The sequence below is a fragment of the Lipotes vexillifer genome, unplaced genomic scaffold, assembly GCF_000442215.2.
Source record: "Lipotes vexillifer unplaced genomic scaffold, Lipotes_vexillifer_v1.1 scaffold24, whole genome shotgun sequence".
NCBI lineage: Eukaryota > Metazoa > Chordata > Mammalia > Artiodactyla > Lipotidae > Lipotes > Lipotes vexillifer.
This window is the reverse complement of record NW_006782914.1, coordinates 1,096,549-1,109,023: the sequence shown is the minus strand read 5'-3', so window position 1 is coordinate 1,109,023 and position 12,475 is coordinate 1,096,549. Positions and strand designations below refer to the sequence as shown.

Genomic DNA, 12,475 nt, shown 5'->3' with positions numbered 1-12,475 from the left:
AAGGGACTAAAAATAACTGCGTGCATGTGCAGTTGGGGCAAATTATGAACAATAAGATACAAAAGACCAAAAACCCAACTGCCACTTCTGAGGTGTTGGGAGCAAAAGCAGGGTACTGCATACAGCACCACTAAGGGGGTGGGCAGACCACCCAAGCCACCCCTCCCATGTGACCCCTGGACTGGCCCCTACCCTCACTGCATTTAAGGGACCAGCTCCTCCCCCATCAGGGAGTGAGCAAGGGAACCTGTTACTTGTTTTCGCTCCCTAGTGCTACAGCACAAGTCCTAATAAAGCCTTGCCTGAATTGCTTGTCTGGCCTCTTATCAATTTCTATTGATTAAGGAGTCCAAGAACCTTGTCAGTAAAAAAACTGGTTCCCTTCTCCCTCTTATAAAACCACTATGGTTTTATAGCCTTTGGGGTCTTACTTTCAAAAGCAAAGTGCAGAAAGAGAACACATACCTTAAGCAAAACCTCCACTATGCTGGCATGGCCCTCAGAAGCTGCCATATGCAGTGGCGTTCTGTCCACTTTGGTTCTGGCATCCCTACTTACACCAGCTCGGAGTAGTACTTCTGTGGTGGAATAATGTCCGTACTGTGCTGCTAGATGAAGTGGAGAAGTTCCAAGCTATACCACAAGAAAAAAAATCCACATCTGTAGTCATTTTTAAATATACTTCTATCTTCTACTTTATATATTCTGTTTACAGAGTGAACAGATTCTCTTTATATCAAATGTTTATACAGTAACTCAAAACTGAAAAGGAATAATTTTTGCTGATCACAGTCTCTTCATAGGGGCCTTCAAGAATTCCCATTCATTTCTCAGTGAGGAAGAAATGACAATATTTCATTTAATTCAAACTTGCTTTCTTTATTTTGTTATCAGATAGTCTAAACAAAATTAATTTCATCAGGAATTAGACATAATTAGGGTCAGAAATTTTTGAGCATTAGAAAGTTTTCCTCACACCATTCACACAAAACTTTTCATCTATGAAATTCACATCAAATAAATGTAACAGTGTACATTTTTACATTAAACTGTTTCTAGGACTTAAAAATAAATTAATTAAAGCACCTCAGTGATCTTTTTAAAGGAGTTCATATAGTCATTTTTCAAGGAAAAAATCTGATGTGAGGTACACTTGCCAAAGTTAAGACGGAACCAAAACATGCAGCAGAAACTAACACAACATTGTAAATCAACTATTCTCCAATAAAAATTTTTAAAAAAGAACCAAAAGAGAGCCCAGTTCTCCTGAAATTGGTTCCATGTGGCCTAGTCACGCTACATTCAAAATATACATAAGTACATACTAAAATGTGAAGAAGAGCCTTATCAGGGGTATAATTTTTTTTTTTTTTTTTTTTTTTTGTGGTACGCGGGCCTCTCACTATTGTGGCCTCTCCCATTGCAGAGCACAGGCTCTGGACACTCAGGCCCAGCGGCCATGGCTCACGGGCCCAGCCGCTCCGAGGCATGTGGGATCCTCCCGGACCGGGTCATGAACCCATGTCCCCTGCATCGGCAGGCGGACTCCCAACCACTGCGCCACCAGGGAAGCCCAGAGGTATAATTTTTAATAGGTGAAAACTAGAATTACATTATATCACATGCATTTAGAAGCACAAAAAGTCCCTACAACTCCCTGATTACCAAGGCACTCATGTTCTAAAAAACCAAGATAGTTCACTAGAACATGCAATTTGCTAAGACCACTGCTGTAACAATAGCAACTAAGGTTTTTATTTAAGCACTTTCCATAGAAAGCACTATTCTAAGACCTTTACACCTACTGTATCATTTAATCTCCTCAAAACACAGGTACTATTACTATCCTCATTTGGCAGTAAAAGAAACTAAGGCATGACCAGGGGATAAGGGGGGGATAAATTGGGAGATTGGGATTGACACATACACACTACCATATATAAGATAGATACCTAATAACCTGCTGTATAGCATAGGGAACTCTACTCAATATTCTGTAATGGCCTATATGGGAAGAGAATCTTAAAAAAAAGTGGATATATGTATAACTGATTAACTTTGCTGTTCACCTGAAACTAATACAACAATGTAAATCAACTATACTCTAATAAAAAGTTTTTAAAATTTTAAGAAAACAAGTAAGGCACAAAGAGGTTACTAATTTGCCTGAAGTCACACAAGTAAGAGTCATAATACAAAGCTAGGTATGTGGGCTTCCCGGGTGGCGCAGTGGTTGGGGGTCCGCCTGCCGATGCAGGGAACGCGGGTTCGTGCCCCGGTCCGGGAGGATCCCACGTGCCGCGGAGCGGCTGGGCCTGCGCGTCCGGAGCCTGTGCTCCACGGCGGGAGAGGCCGAAACGGTGAGAGGCCCGCGTACCGCAAAAAAAAAAAAAAAAAAAGCTAGGTATGTGCTCTCAATATATGGTAAAAATGGAAATCATTTACCCTGGTAATAATTATTTTATTACTATTAAAAGTCTTGTATTTTTAAGGGAAGGTCATTCCTGCAGATTAAAGAAGATTCTTAAACAATCCTTTCTTCCTCCATGCTCTATCATACTTTTCTAAAACTGGCCCTTTCTATACTCTTAAATTCTAATATTTAATGAAATATCTCCATAGCCTATTTAGCACCCATGAGTTCTGCTCAGTGTGATAAAATGGTTTCTTTTGTAATTTTTTCTTATTGAGACCTTACCTTTTTGGTTGATGATACAAAATATATATATACGTACATATATGTAGTTTGAAGGAGGAAAATAAGGTAAATACCATCACAGTCTAGAAATAAAACATTACCAGCAATTTAAAGTCTTCCCACGTGCCACTACCTAATAAACCCTTCCCCCAACCCCTGAGGTAATTACTAGTCTGAATTTTGTAATAAACATTGCTTTACTTTGCTTTTTAAAAAATTACTATGTATCCCTAAATAATATACTTTGGTTTTGCCTGCTCTGAATTTTATTTAAATAGAATCACATTGCATGTATTTCTCTGAGACTTGCCTTCTTTGGCTTAATATCGTAAGATTCACCCATGTTGACGAATATAAGTATAGTTCACTAATTTTCTCTGATCTATGATTTTCTACCAAATGAATAAGCCATAATCAATTTAACCAATCCACTGTTGAGCATTATTATGAATAATGCTGCTACTAAAAACAGTCTTATACATGTCTCAAGTACATGAACAAGAACTTCCCTTGGAAATATTCTTAGAAGTTCAATAGTTATGCCAGAGGGTATGTACACATTTAAATCTACTAGGTACTGCCAAACTGTTCTCCAAAATGTTTCTATCAATTTATGGATCTCCTCACCAATGGTTGGTACTGAAAGACTTTTTTGTTTAGTTTTTGCTTATCTGATGGATAAGCAATAGTATTTCATGATTTTACTTTGCATTTGCCCAATCATTAATGTAGCTGAGCATCTTTTCATGTTTATTGGTCATTCAAACATTCTCTTTAGTCAAGTACCATATCAAGTCATTTGCCCTATCTTCTTTGTCTTGTTTTTCATCACTGTCGTGGGAATCCCTATGTAATATGGACACTAATCCTTCTTAAGATTTTTTTGTCTTTTATTTTTTCAGGGTTTATAGATATTTTTTAAATTGAAGTCTAACTGATTTACAATATTATATTAGTTTCAGGTGTACAGCATAGTGATTCAGTATTTTTATAGATTATACTCCATTAAAAGTCATTACAAAATAATGGCTACAATTCCCTGCACTATACAATATATCTTTATTGCATATATATTTCATACATAGTAGTTTATATCTCTTAATCCTATACCCTATTTTGTCCTTCCCCACTTTACTCTCCCCACCAGTAACCACTAGTTTGCTTTCTGTATCTTTGAGTCCAGTTTCTGTTTTGCTATACACATTTGTTAATTTTTTAGATTCCACAAATAAGTGGTATCATATAGTATTTGTCTTTCTCTGACTTATTTCATTAGGCATAATACTCTCCAGATCCATCCACATTGCTGCAAATGGCAGAATTTCTTTCTTTTTTATGACTGAGTAATAGTTCACTGTACATGTACATACCACATCATCTTTATCCATTTGCCTGTTGATGGACACTTGGGTTGCTTTCATACCTTGACTATTGTAAACAGTACTTCTATGAACATTGGGGTGCAGGTATCTCTTTGAATTAGAGCTTTCATTTTTTCCAGATATATACCCTGGAGTGGAATTGCTAGATCATATAGTAGTTCTATTTTTAGTTCTTTGTGGAACCTCCACACTGTTTTCCATAGTGGCTGCACCAATTTACATTCCCACCAACAGTGCACGAGGATTCCCTTTTCTCCATATCCTTGCCAACACTTATTTGTAGACCTTTTGATGATAGCCATTCTGACAGGTGTGACGTGATATCTGATTGGTATTTTGAAGGCTCTTTTTGTCTTGATGTACTACGGGATCACTATGATGTGTCTAGATATAGATTATTTTTATTGATCCTGCTGGAGATTTTCTGGGCTACTTGAATCTGTGAGCTGCCATCTTTCATCAGTCTTGGAAAAGCTAAACCATTATCTTTTAGAATTATTTCATCCCTATTTTCAATCTCCTTGTGGATTTATGATTAGATATATGTTAGACTTTCTCATACACTAGCCTTCATGACTCCTGACATCTTTTATATTTTTTTGTTTTTCTCTGCACCGCATTCTGAAAGATTTATTTTTCAGTTTACTAATTTTCTCTTCAGCTATTCCTAATCTGCTATTAAAATCTTATCTAAAGTCCTTATAGGTCTGCTTATGTTGTCAGTTGTTCCAGTGGGTTATTGTCCAAGCTGCCTTGTGTCCTTGTGTGTTCAGTTTTTGTTGGGTTTTTTATTTTCGTTTGGCTGCACCACGTGGCATGCGAGACCTTAATTACCCGACCACACATCAAACCTGCACCCCGTGCAGTGGAAGCACGGAGTCTTAACCACTGGACTGCCAGGGAAGTCCCCGTGTTCAGTTATTTTTGACTGTTCATTTTCCTTGGAATTTCATTTGTAGATATGAAGCCTGGGATGAAGGTAGGTTCAACCAAAAAGGATATTCATTTGCTTGTGTCAGGAACCAAGGGTAACCTCTAGTCCAAAGATAATTTTAAATTCATTCTTCAGTTCAGAGTTTTGCAGAATACATAAGTATTTATGAGTTAAGGCCACAAATGTGTGCAAAGGATGGCTTTTGACTCCAAATTCTCATCAACAAAATTTTTCCTCTCTCCATTTGGTACCTTAGTTCAAGCCAGTTCATTTGCCTTGCAGTACCCTAACAACAGGGGCAGGGGCAGGGGCAGGGGCAGGATCAGGTAGGAGGAGGGAGGGGGTATTTCTGGTTTACCCTTACAACGAAGGTACATCTCTTTAGGATTCCAGTATTATGGGGAAAGGCTCTCTAGGAGACTTCCCTCTATGAGCAGTCTCAGGTCTTTATCTTAAGTAACCTATGCCGGGGAGGTAGAAAACCAACTGGCAAATTTACTGAGTTAGTAAATGTTCTAAGGGTGAAATTTCTCTGGGTTATGGCCTTTGCTTAGTTTTTCAGCTTGATAATCCCTTACTTTCTTTCTAACTCATCAGCGCCCTTAAGATGTTTTTATTAATATACTCAGTCAAAAAATCTTTATCTTTTAAAGACAGATACTGAAAGCTATGGATGAAACAAAATGGTTCCTGAAATTTACTTTAAAATAATACTAAACAAAGAAAGTAAATGGGGTTATAGAGGAAATAAGATTCATTTGATTTGATAATTTTTGAAGGGTATACAGGGGTTGATTTATGTTTGAAATTTTCCATAATAAAAAAATTGTTTTGAATGAAAAGTTAAAAAGAACATGGAACAAGTAAGCTAAAAACAACAAAATCAAAACTCTGGAATTTTTAGTTGTTACCAGTGGGAGAGTTAATCTATATTCCTAACCCTCCACATTCCCAAGAATATCCCTTTTGATTTACCTGCAGAATTAACTAGAGTTATGGTTTCTGTCTTCTTCACAATGGCCTTCTGTAATTACTAAGAACTCCTTCCCATTCCTTTCTTCCTTCTGAGTGATGTTTGCAATAGTTTTACAAGTATCAATTGAAATGCAAACATTTTTCCTTTTTTAGAATCAATTATAACATTAACACCAAATTTGTTTTTTCTGAATTGTAAATTCTACCTGTGCTATTTATAAGTCCTTTAAATTAAATCCCAAGCAGCTACATTTTACATTCATCCTACATTACTGAACTCCGTAATTTAAAGAAAAACCCATGTGTGGACAGAATATTTGGATAAGGTGGTCTATTATAAAAAAAATTATATGAACCATTCTCTTTAAAAGCAAGCTATAATTCTAAAATTGCAAACAAATTTGCAAAAAAATTAAATTTTCACCACTTATAAACACAATACTGACTAAACTTTTAACTGGAAAAACTCAAAAATGAGAGGAAGAAGAAGAAGGAGGAGGAGGAGGAGGAGGAGGGGGAGGAGGAGGAGAAAACAAAAAACAAAAAAACCCCACAACATTAAAACCATTCTTTACCCAGTCTGTAGTAAAAGGAGCTCCATTAGCCATCAAAATACGAACTTCATCATCTTGACCTGCTCGAGCCGCTTCTAAAAGCTTCTTTCCCAAATCTACCAGGGACATCTAAACAAAACATAGATGAATTTAACATCTCCATTTATACATTATGACATAACTTTTTCCCCTTCTATCTTCACTAATAAGTCAGTTCTCAATTAGACCTTCAAAAGGTTGTGATATAGTTCCTCTGAAACTACAGATCATATAAAAGTAATTTTTATTTGAATTTTGGGAAAAGAATTTTCTTTCTTTTCAAATTTTTAACTAGGATAATAAAATTAATTTGAATTCTCCGAACATAGCTGGTAAAAAATAGAAGAGGTAAGTGGCAAAGAAAGCTTGTCTAAAATTTAAAACTAGCAAAAAACTGTTTTCAATGGAGGAGTTGCAGCAATAAAGTTTTCTCACAAATGTAAATAGAAATAAGGTAAATATATTATCCTCTTTAAGTGGTACAAAATTTAAAATAACACTACCATAACTTTTTTTAGCAACAGTGAATATGCTCAGAATTTGAAAATAAGTATTTTCAACCCTCATACAGGCAATGTGCATGTAAGTTCTTTCAGAAAAAGGCACAATTCAGGGCTTCCCTGGTGGTGCAGTGGTTAAGAATCCACCTGCCAATGCAGGGGACATGGGTTCGAGCCCTGGTCCAGGAAGACCCCACGTGCTACAGAGCAACTAAGCCCATGCACCACAAGTACTGAGCCTGCGCTCTAGAGCCCGCAAGCCACAACTACTGAGCCTGCGTGCTACAACTACTGAAGCCTCCGCAACAAGAGAAGCCACTGCAATGAGAAGCCCATGCACTGCAATGAAGACCCAATGCATGGGACTTCCCTGGCGGTGCAGTGGCTAAGAATCTGTTGCCAATGCAGGGGACACAGGTTCGAGCCCTGGTCCGGGAAGATCCCACATGCCGCGGAGCAACTAAGCCCGTGTGCCACAACTACGGAGCCTGCGCTCTGGAGCCTGCGCGCCACAACTACTGAAGCCCACGCACCGCAACGAAGAGTAGCCCCCGCTCACCGCAACTAGAGAAAACTCGCATGCAGCAATGAAGACCCAATGCAGCCAAAAATAAGTAATAAATAAAATAAATAAATATAAAGAAAAAAAAGACCCAATGCAGCCAAATAAATAAATAAAATTAATTTATTATAAAAGGCACAATTCACATTCAATGAAAATAATGAAAAGAGAGTCTAACAGTATTATCAATAGAGTATGTGTCTCACTAAGAACCTATAAAGTAAGTATGCCCCACATCCTGAATACAAGATATCTGAAAATGTCACAGCCTAGGATGGGTATGTGTGTGTATGTGTGTGCGTGTGTGTGTGTGTGTGTTTGTGTCATCTTGAATAAGAAATATTGAAATATGTAAGGAAAGATCATGTCAGGAGTACCTAGGGGAAGAAAGATTTGAAAGTATCAGAAATGCTCAAATTCAAAAGATGACACTTCTAGAAGAAGAAAGTTCCCAAATCCAGAAAGACTATTCAATGATGTTATATGTATCTGGAGGAAAGGCAAACAGGTAGAATTTGAAGGTTGTGGGGATGGGAAGATATGGAACCCCTGAAATTTACACAAGAAAAAATGTGCCTCAGGTATGAATTTGTCTCAAAAAGTGAATACTCTTTGAGTTGAGGGGAAATAAATTATAAAAGAGGAATGTCAGGTTGATTAGTATATCCCAATCTGGTATGAACAGGAATTACTCAAGAAAATAGGGGAAAGGAGTATGTGTGTGAGAAGAATGTTGACAGAGCTTGGAGGAGGTTACTTATACCAGAAAGGAACAAAATGCATCACATAATTAGAAGTGTTAGGAAATCTAAAAGGGTTGATTAAAGGTTGATTAAAAAATGTCCCCAAAAGAACACAAGTTTGTGCTTAAATTATTGTACTTTTTAGTAGATTTCATAACACAGAAATAACCAAACATAAAAAGAGTGACCAGGAGCAGATGTTAATACTGGGAAGCTCACACAATGATTAGGTGAGATGTACATGTCCAAAACAGGCATTTGTCACCAAACAGGAAAGAATTTTTTATAGTTGTTCTCTTTGTAAGAAGAGAAATAATTCATAATATATCCTATGGTGAAGAATAAGAAAAATAACCACATGCACTTGTGGGTTTTATGTGGGGGGTCTTTCATGCCTTTCTGTGACATTCACAACGTTTTCACCCTTGAATGTCTGACTTCCTTTCCTTTTTCCTCCCATTCTCTCATTCATACATTGGTGGAGTCACTGGAACCCAAAATATTCCTTAATCCCACTAAAAGCACTAAACTCAAGAGATTACTGTTCTTTAATGAAGGATTTTTCCTAGGGAATATGTACCAGCTGGATATAAATTAATAGCATATTCAATAGGCAAAGAATCAGAAATAATAGTGTCCTAATAAAGGCAGAATAAGGTTAAAAAAAAAACTGATCTCTCTTCTACAGAAATACAGTAAAATCTAAACTGGCCATACTAACAAAGACAGTGTTCTATAGTCTGGATGACCAAAATTTAATATTAACCTGGTTTTACAATGAAGTCTTTCCCCCAAATACACATTTTTAAATATGTCTTACACAGGAATATAAAATCAATCTGCATTCATTCAGCATACATACTGCCAGATGGTTTAAATATCTGGATATCTTTTACGAAGTGGTGGTTTAGGGCTTTTCCTCATTCTTTAGAAATTGGATTGTCTGCCTTTTCCTTAATGATTTGTAAGCATTCTTATATACATTCTGGATATGAGTGCTTCATCAGATAGAATATGTATTATAAATATCTCCTTCCAGAACCCTGATTTCTTGACTCCACATCCCATGTTCTTTCCTTGATATCACATACTATCTTGTACAAGTAGATAACTGTCGTCTCATAAAAATACAAATAAAATAATCAAACTAAAATCAAAGATAGCATAAAAATGAATGTAAGAAACATTGAAATATTTAAAAGGTCTGATTCGAAAAGAGAAACAAAACAAAACAAAAAAACCCAAGAACCCAACAGATCAACAGTCAAAGGGCAGACCACACACTTTCTAAAAGAGAAAATAGAAATAATTCACTAGAGTAAACATGTTCAGTATCACTGATGCTCAAAAAATGTGAAGTAAATAACTTTTAAAGTCAATTTGCAATATTTAACAGAAGTTATAAAAAAATGTAACTTTTGTTAAATATTAGCCTAATCCTAATGACCTAATAAATGACCCCAGTTCTGAAGACCTATCCTAAAGGAAAAATGAAAATATACTGAAACAGATAAAAAATATGTATGTGTGTATGTTTTTATAATGTGAACAAACTAAAGGTAGGAAAATAGTTAAATTGTGGAACGTAACAGAATAGGATGCAGTAATTTAAAATAATATTTTTGAAGTTATATAATAATATTAAAAAGTTATGCCATGTTGAGTGAAAAGACACAAAACTAATTTTTGAATGTCAAAATATGCATATACAGAACAAAATACTGAAAATATTAACAGTTGTTAGGGTGGTATGATTATGGGAAAATTTGCCTTCATTTCACAAAGTTTCTGTAATATCTTCCATATTTAAACAATGGGGTTTTTTTAAGGGACAAATTGTGTGACTGTTAAAAAGTAAACGGTGACATTAAAGAAAGTTATATACTACTGACTTACTAAAAAGAAAGAGTGGAAAAAATAAAGAATATGGAGGCTACTAGGGACCTAAAATAGCAAACATATTGATCTGCTTATAAGAACTGCAACAAAACAATGATGCATTTGAACAAATCAACTTCTTATATAATTCTGCAATTTTCTTAACTATTTAAAACATCATATTTAAGGACCTAGGATGCTTAAGTTACTTTGGTTTCGAAATTCATTGAGCAATACAGGTGTGTGGATTAATGTAGCTAGACACTTTTGAATTGGTGGTTCTCAATGGTAGCAGCACTGCCCCCTAGAGGATCCTCTGGACTTATATAGAGGCATTTTAGGGATTACTGGGAGGAGGGATGGGATGAATACTTTACCAGCAATTAAAAGGCAAGTGCCAGAGATACTAGAGGTCCAGCAATGCAGGAAACAATACAGTATGGCAAAGAATTGTCACATGTCTTGTTGACTTTCAAAGGTCCCACTGAATATATCTAAGACTAGAACTTAACTAATATGTAAACAAAACAAATTTTCCCACAGTATTAATGCACCCCAAATTTTCTAGGCTGCAACAATGCATCTCTTTGTTTTATTCAGAACTTTACTAAGAGTTTTTCACCATTTTGGAAAATCATGTCACCAATGCCAATGCCACTTGGGTATCTGAATCACCAATATGTATTATAATCAGCTTTCACAGCTATCGCATTCACAGTGATTCAGTCATTCTATGTACAGGCGCAAGCATTTGACTACCTCTTGTTTCATCTAGTGTAGTCTGCTCCAGTACTTACATATTGAAATACACATTTTATTATAAATTGCTTTCCTTCTACTTCTCCTTTACATTAAAATTAGGGCATCATAATGATTTTTTGAAATTGTACAGATAGATAATATTAACTATGATTTTCATTTCAAGTTAGTAAAATGGGCAATACAAAATATTTATTATAAGAGAGCAATGGAGGTAATAATATTGAAAATCAATGGAAGAAAATACATGTGAGATCAAGTAAGACCAAAATCAAAGATGTTCTAATTTTCTTGTCAAGAAATTTAGTGAAAGTTAAGATGACAAAAATACCAAACTGTAGCAATTTCACTCCTGATTCTCACTGGACAGGAACATGCACAGCATAGTAGAATAATTCGGACCCTTAGAGGAACTCAATTGAGTTAGGACAACAAAATTGACCAAGGGGACCATAGTTCCATGTCGAGCACTCAGTTTACTTAGTTCGTTTCCTCTATATTAAATCCTCAGAGATAAAGTGCTGGATTTACATAAGATCAGTTAAAGGCTTAGCAGAAAAGGTTGCTTTTTTGGTGTGGCAAATAACTTTTCCACAAGCATATGGAGAAGCCTAATTAAGTTCAATAAATTTTAATGAATGTTTAAAATACTTACTGAAAATATACTGTGTGTATGGTACTGAATGCCATTTAGTTTAATACTCCATTCTTCTTGAGAAGAAAACCAAAAAACTCCCACTAATAAATTCCACCTTGAATTTCTTTACTACTTCTAAAAAAGCTTACCATATAACCTGATATAAACCATTTTTAACTCCAATTAAAATGTATTTTAATAAGATCTATAGGGGAAATTCAGTCTATAAACTTGCTACTTTTGCTCAAAAGTACATGCTGAGAGGGCCATCTAGTGGTAACACGAATTACTACCAATAATTACATTTGTTAAGTTTAAAGTCTATTTTGTTTTGATTTTCTATAATTCATAGTTCGAAGAGCTATTGTGAGAATTATAGCATCTATTGGACATGAAAACTCTCTCTAAGACTACAAAGTACTAGTTCTATGTGAATTGTTATTAGCACTCAAAAAATAATATGAATAAAAACGCTTAAAAGATTTAAGCCTACTATAACATTCTTAATGATAAACTTTGTCTCACTAAAAATTTTAGAATAGGACTTCCCTGGTGGCGCAGTGGGTAAGAATCTGCCGGCTGCAAAACCATAGAAGCGGACGAGGGGAAGATGGCGGAAGAGTAAGACGCGGAGATCACCTTCCTCCCCACAGATACACCAGAAATACATCTACACGTGGAACAACTCCTACAGAACACCTACTGAACGCTGGCAGAAGACCTCAGACCTCCCAAAAGGCAAGAAACTCCCCACGTACCTGGGTAGGGCAAAATAAAAAAGAATAAACAGAGACAAAAGAATAGGAACCTGCAC

General features: G+C 35.9%; 1 protein-coding gene across 6 annotated transcripts in view; it reads right to left on the bottom strand.

The window, feature by feature from the left end:
- Positions 1-12,475, bottom strand: part of GABPB1 (GA binding protein transcription factor subunit beta 1) — a 79,591-nt gene that overhangs the window by 28,726 nt on the left and 38,390 nt on the right. For 5 of the 6 annotated variants that reach the window (XM_007455529.1, XM_007455528.1, XM_007455531.1 and 2 more), the window contains 2 exons: positions 6,565-6,672; positions 466-633 (listed from right to left, as the gene is read on the bottom strand). In XM_007455529.1, coding sequence (XP_007455591.1) covers positions 466-633; positions 6,565-6,672 — 276 coding nt within the window. Of the gene's footprint in view, positions 1-465; positions 634-6,564; positions 6,673-12,475 lie in introns of those variants that run through there. The other variant, XM_007455533.1, reaches the window with a different exon arrangement.